The sequence below is a fragment of the Asparagus officinalis genome, chromosome 2 (genome assembly GCF_001876935.1).
Source record: "Asparagus officinalis chromosome 2, Aspof.V1, whole genome shotgun sequence".
Taxonomy (NCBI): domain Eukaryota; kingdom Viridiplantae; phylum Streptophyta; class Magnoliopsida; order Asparagales; family Asparagaceae; genus Asparagus; species Asparagus officinalis.
The window spans coordinates 33,604,012-33,619,965 of record NC_033795.1 but is presented as its reverse complement, the minus strand read 5'-3'; the positions used below and the strand labels follow the sequence as shown (position 1 = coordinate 33,619,965).

Here is a 15,954-nt window from a genome sequence, read left to right as displayed (position 1 = left end):
ACGTCCCCGTCACAGGCCAAAGACCCACGCAAAGCGAGACCGCACCAAAACGGGATCTCGTGTTTATTTTCGAAAAGTTGTAATTTTTATTTCTTTGTCATTTGAATTTCATTTGTAACGATCAAAGTTTAATGGAATCAATGATGAAGGCAACTTTTTCCGAAAACAGCATGATGCTAACAGCAGAACCCGGATCAACTTGGATCCGGTTGACCATGCTGGAGCCAATATGCCCTGTGAAATACAAGGGCCGATCATGCTTTGAGTTCTTCGTCTGCATGTCTTCTTTGGTAAAAGAGATGCATGGAAAATGATGCGCCGCGAGATTGCAGTGCTGAGCTGATGGCTCTGGTCCTTCAGGAGAGGGCTTGATTCGAGTTAAGAAAGCTTCAGAATCGCTCAAGGCCTCTTGTAATGCTTTCCTTGTATCCTTTGAAAGACGCAGCAGCTCATATAGGGTTATCCTAGCCGGGATATTGGCCAACTGCGCCATGATGTCAAAATGGAGTGGAGAGCTTGCATTTCCCGGTTTGTCTCTCCCAATCGGGTGATTGAATCGAGACTGCCTCGGGTTTTGGGCTTCCTGACGTAAAGGCTCCTGGACTTTCTCCGTAGTTACAGGCATTGGGGGAGTTGCTGCAATTCCCAGTTCTGCCAACGTCTTGGAAGGAGCGGTTTTGGTGCCTAATTGCTCGGAAGCATCAGGGTACTTGTAGTGATACTCATTCCCACTCCGGGTTGCAAAGGCCTCCCGTTCATCTTCAGAAAGCGGGAAGGCGGGAATTTCTTCATCATCCTTCCCTGGAATAGCCGAAGCTCCACAACAAGACTTACCTTTTCCTTTTGACTTTTTCTTGGAAGAGGTTCCAGTCCATTGTTCGTCTCCAATCAAATCTGGATGGACCCAAAGAATCTCACCATTAGGGGCTGTGTGCGGCACAAGTCCTTTCTGGCGCTGCTTGTGGGGATCATCGTTCACTGTCTTTACTGCTGCATTTATTACTGGTTCATGCTGGAACCAGTTTAAGGGAACAGAACCGAAGCTAATCGATACTGCATTTGCTCCCACTCTCTTCTCCTTCGGCTGCTTCATTGTGATGACCCCGACATCGATTAGAGCTTGGATCTTGTCCTTAAGGGCATAGCATACCTTGGTAGGGTGGTGCACCGCTCTATGAAATGCGCAGTATTTTGGATCATTGACTCTCTTGGCATCTTCCTGATCCTGGATTGGAGGCAATTTGATCTTGTTATTCTCAATAAGGTACTTGAAGATACCGGGAACTTCATCCTCTCTGAACGAATAAACTTTTGGGAACTTTGGCTCCGAGGCTTTTGGCTTCGGGGTCTGCTGTTGCCACCTTGACTGTTGAGGCGCCTTTTGCTGCTGCTGTTGTGGCTGCGCTTGCACCTCGAACGTTTGATTCGCGTTCACGGCATTTGCATGTGCTTTTCCTTTCCCCTTAGGGACAAAATTTAGTTGCGGAGCACTATTTGCTATTTGACCCCTTTCCGCCTTCTTCCTTTTGAGGAATCGTTCGGCTCGTTCTCCTCGCACCTTTAAGTCCTTCCAGGTCTTTGGCGGTGCCATTCCCATAGCTTCTAGGATGTCCAATGAAATATTGTTATGACAGGTCTCGAGGATGAAATCTTCGCTGACCGGATCCCGGCAATTCATTGCTTTATTTCGGAACCTCTTCACAAAGTTTTCGACTGTCTCCCCATTCTTCTGTTTCTCATCAAACAGAGTGCCGATTGAGATCTCAGTGTCGTCGTCGAAGAAGTTCGTCAGGAACATGTCCTCCATGTCGTCCCAACTGCTGATGCTCCCCGGCTTGAGGCGACGATACTAATCGAAGGCCGCTCCGCGAAGAGTGCCAACGAATGACCGTACCATCAAGGGTTCATTGCCGGAGATTATTCCTAAGTGAGACTTGAAATATATTAAATGTTGGGTAGGGGAACCCTTTCCATCAAACGGCGTAAAGTTAATGAGATTGAACTTTGCCGGATATGGAATTGATTCCCACTCCCTTGGATATGGACATGGTATGCCGGACCTTTTCACCTCTTGAGCATTCATCAACGCATTGATTTTGCTCTCCAAGTCCTTCATCTTCTTGTCCTCACTCGTATCTGTCTTCGAGTGGCTTTGGGGAGAGGTAACGTGGTCCTCTTTTGCATTATCATCCACGGGACCGCTTCCATTGTCGTTGTTGACGGGAGGGATGTTCATATTGGCATTATCCTCTTCCCGTTCATTCTCCTCTTGATTCGGATTATTACGACGACTGAGTTCTCCTTGATGAGTTGTCAGTGTTGCGATTTGCTGGTCATGCATCTCTCTCATTTGCTGCATGGCCATCTCCATCTCGAACTTGAAACTTTCTTTCTGCCGAGCCAGGGCATCTTCAAGCATCTTGTTTACTTGTTTGGCGCTTATCATGAGTACCTCGCGGGGTTGTCCCTCGCTGGATACCGTGTTGTCCGATGCAATCGCAGAGCAGGCATCTGATCCTTCGTCTTCTGACGGTGATCTCGTCCGTACCCTACCATAAGTCCCTCGTGTAATGGTTCCGGACTGCAGATTAGTTAAATACCAGGGTACTAGCGGAATTGACTCGGGATTATCCCCCGTCGATGCCCTTTTGCTGGCCATATTAGTGGTGACCTTTGGAAATTCTCCGTCTTTGACTATCCTTCTTCTTTGTTGGAAACGCCTAGGCTTAGTCTCAGACGTTCCGGTGGAAATTCTCTTGAACACCGAAACTCTCCTTGGGGCTTCAGAACAACAGCACTCTGATAACACCGCCCTGATGATGTTGGCACATGGACAGTGAGGTTCCGTGTCTCGTGCATTTCGCTTCCAAGACTTACTCGCACCCCCAGCTCTATAGTACAACTCATCAGTTTGATAACTGGAGCAACCTATAGAGTGTTGACACGATTTCCCAGGTATAACACCATCATCATCAGACGAATATGTTTCCCTTTGGGGATATGACGCATTATTAGCGTTTTCAGGAGTCGCTCGTTCAAGTCTACGCTTTTGCGAGCGTAAAAACTTAATGGGCTCTTGAACTTCGACACGCAACCCGATGCGGTCGGCAATAGGGATTTTCCCTTTGTTATTTTCCTTGGGGGGATTAGAACGACCCCCAGTCGGGTTATCATTTGGGGACCTTTCAATGGACCCAATCGCTCCTTGATAGGTACTTTACCTCAATTCCCCGGTAAGGGACCGAGGCGACCTTTCAAAGGAACCTTGGAGGTTGAAGGATCCATGTTCTTACCTGACTCCGCCGGAGATGCGGGGGCAAGGGGAACGGGACCTGGATTTGATGAAGGTTGGGCAGCAACATCTTCAGCTCTCGTCTTAGGCGCTGGCTTTGTCTTTAGCACCCATACCTGCTTGAGCTTTGACGGGTTCTTAACCGTCTCTTCTTTCTGCATCTCCTCCGCTTTCTGTAGGAGAGCTCGGGCATGCGCAAGCAGTGCGCGGCGCTTCTTGATTCGCTCTTCGAGGGTTGAGCGAGTCCTCGTGACACGAACCCACTCGTTCGTTTCTGCCTTGGAGGAGGAGTTGGTTACGTACCGTTGTTGCTCTTGACGCTGTCTGGATTTGAGATCTTCATTGTAGCGGATCCCGTCCATCGGCTCCAAAGCCTTGGCCATCTGACGAGAAAGGCGTTGACGCAGTCTTTGGCGCGTCCTCTTTGATACAGCTGGAGCACCTTCAGTAGCCATCTTCTTGGCGGAGGAGAAGCCCAGATCTGCGATCTCGACCACGTTGGACGACGCGGGGACGTCACGTGCTGTGAGTGCAGCGACGGCAAGGGGATCTTGGGTCTTTGAGCCGAGGGTCCCGCGAACGTTTCTGGAAGAGGATGCCTTCCTGCGCCTGTTCGGAGAGGCGGATCTGGAGGAGGAGGAAGAGAGGTACTCTTCGAACTTTTGCTGATCGAACTCGTATTCGATCTCTTCATTCACCCGAATCTTGAATGCCGGTTGCGTCACGACGGCCTCGGCAGCGAGGTCGTTGGCTCCCACTGTGGTCGCCTACATGTTTGTGGATAAAGTTGTTGTATTCATTGCTGTATTCATTACAACTTCAATCGTTACAATGAAACAAAAAAAAGATTGTCTTTTTATAAGACCTTTACACAATGAAAACAAAAAAGTTACAACTCTCGTCCAAACAAACGCAGAGATCGTTTATCGGTCTTCTGTTTGCGTGGGTCTTTGGCCTGTGACGGGGACGTCAATATCTGTGGACTACCTGGCACTCAGATCTGTTCCGAAAAATCAGACAGAGCTTCGTTGATCCGCGTGAGATCTAGAAGCCTGAAGCGTCTATCTCGGCTAAAACGAGATATCTGCTCTTCTTAGTGATTGACGGCGAAGGGTAATACTAAGGAAAGGGGGAGAACGGGTGATGAAGACTCTGATGAAGACCTCTCCTCTGTTGAAGCGCTCGACCACTCTTCACTGCAGCAGGGCTTCGCCAATCTTCTCCAAAAATCCAGATCTTCAAAAATGAGGTAAGGGGTGGCTATTTATAGGCCATGGGGAGCACCTAGGGTGCCTAGACACCCTAGGGTGTCTCAAGAAATCCGAGACACCCCGAGACACCCTTGGGGTGTCTCGGAATTTCCGAGACACCCCTCGGGTGTCTCGGAATTTTCGAGACACCCCTGGGGTGTCTCGGAATTTCTGAGACACCCCTTGGGGTGTTTTGGAATTCCTGAGACTCCGTTGAGGTGTATTCGATTGTTTTCACCGTAAATTCTTCGTCTGAACTCGGATTTGAGTGATTCCAAGTGCGTTGGATGCATGACGAAGAGTTCGATCCGCTCCGGTGGTTGGATTATCTGTAGAGTGGTCGAGACATGAGGGGCATCGTCCTTTTTGTGAACATTGTCGGGTTCCCGATTGTCCCGGGTCTTCGTTGTTCCGAAATCCTATCAGCTCACGTAGTTCGTCGATTCACTTCAATCGTTCATCGACGTCAATTGGACTCCTGTGGATCGGATAGTGACGTTCATCGTCGCTCTTTAACACTGAACCGTTCGTGGAGACCTATAGGCAATTTTCAATGCCTACATGACTCTCGTATTTATAGGATTTTTGGCAAACCCCCAGCCATCAACGGGTTTGATGAGCCTTTACCGACTACCGTTTGAGTCGGGCTAGCATGCGGATTGTTTAAACGCTGCTCCTACCGTGAGTAATCGTCTGGCTCTTCTGGGGAGACGGTTACCTCCACCAGAATACAGATGCTATGGTTGGGCTTCCTCGCTAGCCAAGGGGTGGTGGGCACGCATGACTAGTTTCGTCTTAGCGCGCTGGGAGAGGGATTTGAAGAGTAGTGGATTATATGCACCTATACGAGCCACCATGTACGGAATCCCGGTCAGCTGCCGCCATTTCATGGCGTTGCTAGAGACCTACATGCCTGACAGTAACACCTTTCTGACCAGCGGTGGCGAGTTATGGTTGGCCTTGCATGAGATGCATCAGGTTTCTAGTCTTCCGATGGGGGATTGTCCATATCAGGAGTATTTTCCCTCGAACCAGCAGTTGGAGTGTATGAAGAAAGATACTCCCGATATGTATGACACTCTCTGGGATCTCACTTGTCACTATTATACCTCCTTGATTCAGACTTCTGCTGCAGGTCAGCTTGAAGCAGTTTGCTAGCTATTTGTTCCAGAACATAGAGGGTAATTCCAGCGAGCCCATTCGTGAATTAGACGTGTTGACCCCTACCGCAATTAATGAGTTGTTGGAGAAGGCTGAGGCTCGTTCTTACACCATTGCCAGTGCTGAGGGAGCTTTTCCTGCGGGAACCAAGTTTCGTTCTTTTCTCTGCCGTGCACAGAAGTCCATTGGGCCCCGGACTCTACTAGCAGTCTACCTTGCCCTTTGGTTGAAGAAATGTGTTGTCCCGTATCAGCCTTCAGATGCTCTACCTATCGAGGTGCTCTTCCCTGCAGTTCAGCTAGCTTACGGGAGAGAGCTTTCCCTGCTCCCAGCGATGGTTGCTGGCATCCATTGCGGGCTTAGGTGTCTAGTCAGCAGTTTTACTGCAGTTCAGCTAGCTTACGGGAGAGAGCTTTCCCTGCTCCCAGCGATGGTTGCTGGCATCCATTGCGGGCTCAGGTGTCTAGTCAGCAGTTTCACACAGATGGGTTCTGAACCATCGACTGAGCTTATTTGTCCGAAGGTCGAGCTTCCTTACGCATATCTGATGGTGTGGCTCGTTCTTCACCGTCCTGACTTAATGTCGGCGCCTAGCGTTGTTGATGTCCCCGTTCCTTTTATGCAGCTGTTGAAGAAGAGCAGATGGCTTAGGAACAAATTCAGTGATGTTCAACGAGAGCTTCGAGTCCGTAAGAGCTGGGAGTTCTTCAAGTGTTTTCCTCACTTTTCAGGTCGCTATGGCGACGTGCTGATTGACGAGGAGAAACCTAGAAGTGACCGGACTGTTCTCGACGTTGGTTGTTTCCGCTGGTTAGTGAACATCCGCGTTGGGTATCTTGTTCTCCGGGTGAAGAATCGATGCCACATAGAGCCTTACCTTCCCTGCCGTTTTGCTCGTCAGTTTGGCTATGACCAACTATATGTCGGGAATCCAAGCCGTGGTCTGCAGGTTAAGGGAGGACTGATTGATGGCGTACGAGCATGGCTGTGGACTATGGTGGGCTGCACTGGAGCCCATTTTGCTCTTCCTTCATATAGGCGTAAGCCGCTGACCACTTTCCTCAGTTGCAAGTGGTTCCTTTCCGCCTATGAATCCATAGGTGTGAGGAGCCTTTCAGAGTTACAGTCTGAGTACTCGGTCCGGGCTGCTATGATGGCTGCTCGCAGGGCTGAGCTTGCTCAGAAGCGGAGAAAGGGGCATGCCAAATCTCTTCTCACAGATGATGAAGAGCTCCTTCCTACGGGTGATGACGACGAGACCTCCGAGGAAGAATATGTGGATGTAGATACCGACAGAGGAGAACTCGATACCGGTTTGTCCCGCTTCTCTGATTTTCCTTCTCCATTCTAATTGGTATAAATGACAGCTCTTGTTTGTTTAATGAAATGACCATTGTCCACTTTTGTTGGGCCTTCTGTTTTGATAATGTTTAGACAAACAATTTACCACTAATGTTGTTTGTCTAGTATTCGTGTTTTCCTTAATGTATTATGACAAACAAGCGTAGTTGGGTGATGGATTCGCGGCCATAAAGCGATCATATCCAATGGAGGTTGGAGGATTATGGAGTGAAGCAACTGTACAACTTCAAGTTATAAGAATTAAGCTTTCAAGCTTCAATCCGCAAAGTGTACCAGCGTCAACGGCTTTTTGAAGATCAAGATCGGTTGGGTCAATCTAGGTTTAGGTTTTACTATTATGTGTGTTAAGTACCATTAAGCATGCAATATCATACACCAACACCACCGTATTTGATTTCTATGTAAATATATACGTTATATATATACATGTATGGTTTTGGATTTTTATGTTTTGGACAGGAACACACTTGCAACAATACCATGAGTTTCACAAAGTACGAAATTCAACTTGAGCAAATTCATTTTCTGAACATGTTTGTTTTCATGTTTATAAACGAGTTTGCCACAAAAATTTCATCCAAGTGGTGTTGAGAAGTTGGGATTTGTTTATGTGTCATGGAATTCCACAAGAATGCATCGCCGTTCGTTGTTTGACGTGCACATGGGTTTCGTCGCATGTTTTACAAAAACACGATGAGTTTTCATAAATTGGGAAGTGGTATTCAAGAAAATTCTTTCTTTGGATATGTTTATTGCTATATGTTCTAGAAATCTTGTTCGTTAAAATTTACTATTTTTAGAGTTGATTTTACTGGTGCCAAATTGCTTTTACAAAAATCGTCGTATCAGCCAACAGATTTTAGAAAAATCTGTATTTCTGTGTTCAAAACATTTATTTCTCTCAAACTGGAAAGCTGATTTTTGCATAAATTCTTTTTCTAACACAATGTCATCTTATAGGCATGTCTTAGAAATTTCGCCTCAAATTTCATAATTTTCGTTGAGTTGATTTACTATTCTTGAATTGCTTTACAAAACTGGATTATGGGCAGTGCTAGCAGTAATGCGTGCCGATACCGGAGTGTCACGGCGGTCGCGAGCGGAAAATGTCCGCCAGCCAGAGCTTTTTTGGTTGCTGTGAACAGTGCGGTCGATCGGCGGCACGAGTTCACCTGCGGTCGACCGGTCAGGTTACCGTTCACAGTAACGGCTAGTTTCTGGTTTTTTGTTTATTTAATGTTTGGGGGTGTTTTTCTTGGTTTTTGGACTTGTTTGCATGAGCCTATATATACCCCATGCCTCATACTTCTAATCGACTACTCCAAACGAAAATATATTTTAAACAAGTTTAAAAAGGAGTTTTAAAACTTGTTTAGTGCCTTTGTTAAGTTTGGTTTATGAAGCTTTAAGCATTTGAGTGTTTTGAGTTTGTGAATTCAATTTCAGCAAGACGCAAGATGGATCATCCTTTGAGTGTTGGGCATTCACTTCGCCTCCTACCTCTCTTTGTCTCTTCTAGAGAAGTGTTTCTAACTCACTCTAGCAATTCTATTATTTTGCTTATAATTTCATAAGCTAGATTTGCATATTGAGTTTAGTTAATTGTTTTATTGATACTCTTTGTTCACACACAACCTATTGAGCTTATTGAGTATTTTATAATTCATAGTATCATTCTAGGGTTGTGGGTTTTGTGACATTGAGAGTGAGCTTGAATTGAGTTCTCACCCTTATTCTAAGAAACAATCAATTGATTTATATTGCTGCTTATGTCGAGGATTCACTTGTAATACACTGTGTACACGAGAGAAGTGCTGTGGTGAGATGACGGGGTTTCCGAATCCACAGAGGAGTGGCGTCGGTTGACGTGCCCTAAGGGAGAGGTTATAACGAGCATTGAGGAGGAGGACCGGCGCTGAGGACACAACACCTTAGTGCTGTGAGGTGTGATTGCAATAGTGATTGTAATTCGAGGTGTCAACACGCTTGTTCGGATGAACGTAGAAAACCGTTGTGATAGTGGAGATCTCGCTGCGAGGTGAGGACGGAGAACGTAGGTCGTGGGACCGAACTCGCGTAACATCATATTGCTTGTTTGTGATTGCATTGGCGCACTTAATTTATGTTCTATATCTTATAATCGGCCTTTGGTATATTGCTTGTTGATTATATTGCCCACTATCCTAAGTTTAGATTGTTTACCCTTGCCGCTTATACTATCCTTGCAGCATGACATTGCATTCTTTTGTTGGATATATCTTCATTGTTCATCATTAGCTTATCCTAGCTCATATACAGTGCTTGTATTTCATACTTGCTAGGATAATTCATTAATTAATTTAATTGCGCATTAAATCGGATTAGATTAGGCATAAGACCTAAATCATCCCCACTCTAGGGTCTAACATTGTATCAGAGCTTCGGTGCTCTTGATTTAAGGTCTAATCGCCTTGAGTTAAAGATCCAAGTAGCTTATTGTGCTAACTAATTTTGAGGCTTTACTTTGTATCTGTAAACTTGCCTTTTATATTATGGATATGCATAGGTTTAGGTTATGGCCATTAATATGGCTCCTATATTAGATAATTTCCCCTATGGCCCAATGGTCGTGCTTAGATTTATAACTTTTTTGTTCAATCTTATAACACTTTCTGAGTTATGAGAAATTATCAGATGATGCTTATATTCGTGCCCACTTTGGAGAAATCCAAACAATGTGGAATAAGAAGATGCAATCGTATGTTTACAATGAACAATATTTTGTTAGACATATTTGCTAATGCTTTATTCATCTATGTCTAACAAGTTTGTTCATTTTGACTCAGTGGGCTTACCAATTTATGGAAATTCTCTAGAAGCACATCAAGCGAGACTTGGAGGCGATCCGACAGGAGCTTGGAGGATGCCGTCAAGTCATATGGAGCATTATGCACCGTGCACTCAGGCGATAGCCCTATGAGGCTTTGCGAGTTTTCGAACCCGGATTACATGAGTTATCGTGTGATGAACCTTGTTTGTTGCATCTAAAGAAATTATTGGCTGCGCTACAACAAATTGGCATAAAAGATTTTACATGATTTAAAATGCAAGCATGATAATTTAAATCCGTTCATCGAGAAGTTATATCCCAGTTTGATATCATTGCTAAAGAAAATGAAAATCTAAAGAAAAGCAATGATATGTTAAAACTGGCAAAATGAAAAAATTAACGCTCATCAATTTCTAAGCTTATCTCCATGAGAAAGAAAAATGCCATGCTAACGAATAGAATGGCATTAAGAAATATAAATTCTTTTGAGAATAATAATAACCATGGCTCTACTTTCTATTATCAATGATGTTATGCAAATGATCGATTTGAATCATGTTAAGGAAGCGGCATATCATGCTACGATTCTAACTTTAAACACATGTATTGTAACCATAAGAAATTATGGACCATCGTGTGCTAAGTCTCCATGGCTAACAACATCTAAAGCATGCGCTATACATCATGCACACATGCTATAGCCAAAGTCTACAAATGCACAATTTGCGCGTCGTAAAGGCATCTTGCTAGATTTTGTATGATGCAGCACAAAAACATAAGAATATTAATCTTCTTTTGGGCATCTCATGCAAGTCTTCTTCATCACATGCACATGCGGCACATCGCACACGTTATAAAGTTTCATCAATAACAATCATGCTCATCGTGTCATTCATGCACAGTGATCTTTGTGGTGCGTATTTGGTTCATTTGGCCAAAATTGTTTTGATTTGAAAAATAAAATAAAATGCTCATTTGCCAAATATTTCTACGTAGACCACATGTTATGTCAAATGTAATGTTTGTGGTACTATGGTCACGCTAGGACAAGTTTTTGTTTTGATACATGCTTCATATTTCAAAAAGCTTCCAATAATCTATCCTTATTTGGGCCAAATGTTCCATGTGCGACCTTTTAACGGTCAACATAAGCAAAATGGTTCCTTCCATTGTACATATTGCAGATCGAATGGTCATTCTGAGTGATTATTGCTATGACCGACCCCGGTGCACCAATATGCCCAAGAGGGTTCAATACCTAGGGCTTTGAGCTTGCATTGATACGGGGTCATGTGCCGCTAAATCTTTTGCGTTCCAGAATAGCTTGGGTACAAAACAAATTTGATTTTTTAAAACCAAGTACTTAGTGCTTTTCCTTTTTCTTTTCTTGGTTTTGAAAAATTATATCTTTTTAAAATCTTTTAGTTGATGACAACCAATTTTTCTTGTACTCGAAAATCTTTTGTTTTCATGATTATTCTTTTGTTTGATGAGAGGAGCTATGTTTATATAACCCTCCGGATTTATTTGGTGTTATTCCAATCATCGTTTACCGGATGCTAGGAATGATTATATGGGTTGGAACAAGCTTAAGAGCTTGATACATTGTTGCCCTCTCTTAAAATTCTTTTGTCAAAGATTTGTTTGACTTGTTGGCTTTGAATTCATTATATTTCACTTATATGATGATACCTTTATATGATTTGTGCTCATGATCTCTATTTGTGCTTATAATCGTATTCTATGAGTTTTGATCAAGTTCTTGTAAAGAAAATTTTTTTTTTTGATCAAACATTGTTTTTGGACTCAATATCTTGTTTCATGCAATTTCATTGAGTGATGCTTGTCTTTCAACTTGAAAACTTTTTTCCATGTATTTGCTCATGTTTCGCTTTTCTCTTGCTTTCAATAAATCTATCTTTACACGATGGTTTTTATGGTCTTTGTTGAGACACTATTCTTTCATATTGATATATTCATCATGTGTTTTCATTATCTCGTTGAATGTGAAGTGATTGTCTAGCATATCTTTTATGCTTGCTCAGCATTTGCCATGATCTTTAATTGCATATTTCCATATGAGCAATTTGATAGGCGGGTAGCAACCTATCATCCTTTTTTATAACTCACCTATGTTATTCGATAGGGGAGCTTTCGCGTCTCTAATTTTTTTGTCGCGCTTTTTGAATGTTGTCAAAGGGGGAGCAAATATTGTTGAGTATATTCCTTTTTGTTTATATGCATGCTGAATTATATAAATTATATACTTCATTTGCTTATTCATCCGCATATACTTTTTTTGTAAATTGGTTTATCATGATCAAAAGGGGGAGATTGTTGGCGCTTCTTGTTTTGATAATGTTTACAAGGACATATTTCACTAATGTTGTTTGTCTAGTATTTGTGTTTCCTATGTAGTTGATAGACAAATAACGTAGTTGGAGGATGGTGGATTGCGCCATAACGATCCTATCGCAATGGAGGTTTGGACGGAATTATGGAGTGAAGCAACGTACAATTCAAGTTAAAGATCAAAGTTCAAGCTTCATCCGCAAGTGTATCCAAGTCAAGCTTATTGAAGATGCAAGATCGGCTGGGTGAATCTAGTTTAGGTTTTATATTATGCTGTGTTAAGTAGCCTAAGCTCAATATCATGACACAAACACGTATTTGATTTCTATGTAAAATATAATAGTTATATATATAGCATGTATGGTTCTTGGATTTTTATGTTTTGGACCACTTGCAAAATACATGGGTTTCACAAATAGAAATTCAATTTGAACGAAATAATTTTTCTAACATGTTTATTTCGCCTGTTTATAAACATTTCACAAATTTCATCAAGCTTTGGAGGATTGGATTTGTTATGTGTAATGGAATTCAAAAATCATGTTTTTCGTTCGTGCACCATGTTCGTGCATCGTTTGACAAGACAGATTGAGTTTTCATAAATGGGAAGTGGGTATTGTCAAGGAATCTCTTTTCTTTGATATGTTTATCTATATGTTTAGAAACTTTTCTTAAATTTATATTTTTAGAGTTTGATTTACTGTGCCAAGATTGCTTTTAGCAAAATGCGTGTATCAGCAGCAGATTTTTATTAAACTGTAATTTCTTTGTTCAGACATTTATTTCTCTCACTGGGAAATGATTTTGTCAGAAATTCTTATTTCTAAGCATGTTCTTTGATACATGTCCTATGAACATTCCCTCAAAATTTCAGCAATTTTTGCGGATTGATTGTACTATTTTGAACTTGATTTTACGCAAAACTGCGATATGCAGTGCTACAGTAATGGCGGTCGACGCGGGAGTGTCACCAGCGCGACCGGTGGAAAATGTGCCCAGAGAGCTTTTTTGTTGGGCTGTGAACAGTGCGGATCGACCGGGACGAGTACCCTGCGGTCGACCGGTCAGAGTACCGTTGGCACAGTAAGCTATGTCTGTTTTTTGTTTATTTTAATGTTTTGGGAAGTGTGTTTTCTTCAGGTTCTTCTGGTGTTTGCATGAGCCTAATATATACCCATGCCCTCAATACTTCTATGACTACTCAAGAATATTTTTATAACAAGTTTACAAGAGTTTTAAACTTGTTAGTATTATGTTTAAGTTTGGTGTTATGAAGCTTTAAGCATTCTGAGGTGTTTTGAGTTTGTGAAGTTCAATTTGCACAAGAGGCAACATGAGATCATCCTTTGCGTGTTTGGAACATTCACTCTTTCTGCCTCCCTCTCGCTTGTCATCTTTAGAGAGTGTTTCGTAATAACTCATCTAGCAATTTATTATGTTTGATTATAATTTCATAAGGCTAGATTTCATATTGAGTTAGGTTTTAATTGTTTTATTGATAGCTCTTTGTCACACACAACTCTGCTTGAGGCTTATTGTATTTTATACTTCATAGTATAATTTAGGGTTTGTGGGTTTGTGACATTGAGAAGTGAGCCTTAATTGAGTTCTCAACCGTTGTTTAGAGAAACAATCAATTGAGTTATAATTGTGCTTAATTGTCGAACGGGGGGAGGGGATCACTTGTGAATACACTTGTACACTCGAGAGAAGTGTTGGTAAGAGAGCGGGGTCGAATCCAAGAGGAGTGCGTCGGGTTAACTGGTGGCCTGAGGGAGATGGTTGTAAGCAGAGCACCGTTGAAGAGGAGAGCACGGGTTGAGGACCAACACCATTGGAGTGTGTGAGGTGTGATACCATGAGTCGATTGTATTATGAGGTGTAACGTTGTTTCGGGGTGAACGGTAGAAAACCCGTTGTATAGTGGAGATCTCCTGCGAGGTGAGGTAGCGAGACTAGGTCGGTTCGGGGACCGAACTGGCCGTAATGCATATTGTTTGTTGTGTGATTGGCTTGGCAACAGGCTTACTTTTATGTTTATATCTATATCCCTCGCTTGTATATTGCTTGTTGATTTATATTGCCCTCACTATCCGTAGTTTTAGATTGTTTAACCCTTGAAGCTTATAATGATCTTGCGACATACATTGCCTATATGCTCTTTGTATAGGCATATATCTTATTGTTCATATTACGTTATCCTAGCTGGCATGATGACATTGTGTGTATTTCATACTTGCTAGGATGAACTTATTTTAATGTAATTTTAATTGGGCATTTAAATCAGATTAGATTAGCAATAAGACCCTAATCATCCGCCGCTCTAGGGTCTAACAAGCTTTAAGGTAGGACAGTTGACGATCATGAGCCGCCAGCTCCTCGTTATACGAGCTCATGGCCCGACGATCGAGCTCCCACACACGTTGAAACGTGTGACAAGCCTGTGCATGACCGACCCGTTGGTCCTAGGAGTGTTGGTGCCCCGAAGAGGAAGAAGACCGCACATAAGCCCTACGACGGTCAGCGTCCTTATGGAGTGGACTTAGGAAGCACTGCCGATGGAGGGGAAGGTAACATTTTATTTTTATTGCTTTAAGGTGATTTTCCTTTTGGGATTCGTAACCATGTTTTATGCTCCAGGGTTCTTCGAAGAGGGCGAACTTCCACCGGGTCCGGTATCTCCTGGATCTGATAACATGGATTACTTCATGCAGCAGATGTGCGACGCCCTTCATGACGGTTCTCTGGGCATCGATCTAAACATTGATCTTGAGCAGGTGAATAGTGTTGAGCCCACCGTCCCATATTCAGGTATATCTACATCCAATGATACCCTCCTCAAGCATGGGGACAGAGAATCTTCTGTTTTTGCTGCAGGTATTTCTGAGCTTTCCTTTCTTCCTCATCTTCCAACATTTAGGTTATCCTGCAGATGTCGCGATGGAAAAGCCAGTTGAGGATGGAGCCTATCATGATGTAGGTTTCGAGGAACGGGGGTGTGCTCCTGTACCAAGTTTCTCGAAACCCGATGCTGGATTATTAACCGACATGCTGGCTGAACAGACTGCCAGAGGAACCGTGAGACCATACTTTGGGACTGATTCAGTAGCGGTTCCCGGCGCATCTGGTTCACCTCGAAATGACGGACTCACCGGTAGGCAGATGATCTTGGATGTCACGCTACTTTTCATTTTATTTTATTTTTCTAATGGATGAGTGTAATCATAGGACCAGCCACTTGGGCCGATACCCTTATGACTCTTGGCATTCCCGCTGCATCTGAGGACGGTGGGATTGCAGGTATGCATACGATCTTTTTGTCCCGATTCTCCTTATTTGTCCAAATTTCCATTTGACTAATACAGGAGTGTAACTATAGGACCGGCCGTTGTGCCTGATACTACTACAGTTCCCGGGGCTGAAAGTCTGCATAGAAGTGGTGTCTCCCCGCCCTTGCCGAGTGGTATGAGCAATCTGCCTGCAGGGGTCGATATACCCTCCATGACCACTTCTGCCGCTATCTCAGAGCCTGTCGGACCTCAGCCTGAGGGTACCTCCGTTGGCGTTGGTATGTTCGGAATTTTGCCTTTGAATTCCCTTATCGTATTCGATAATCCACTGAACTTCTATGTTGTTGCTTGTAGGTTGCTTGTAGGCTCTAGATCTTCTCTACATGAGCGTGTTCGCGCCCTTTTGGTCGATACTGATCCCGACAGAGACATTTTTCG

The 15,954-nt window shown here is 43.3% G+C and overlaps 1 protein-coding gene across 1 annotated transcript; it reads left to right on the top strand.

Annotated features, from left to right (window-relative positions):
• LOC109831036 lies at window positions 14,935-15,484 on the top strand. Its single transcript, XM_020398377.1, has 3 exons — window positions 14,935-15,037; window positions 15,159-15,337; window positions 15,455-15,484. Exons 1-3 carry the CDS (start codon window positions 14,935-14,937, stop codon window positions 15,482-15,484), a joined length of 312 nt encoding a protein of 103 aa, XP_020253966.1.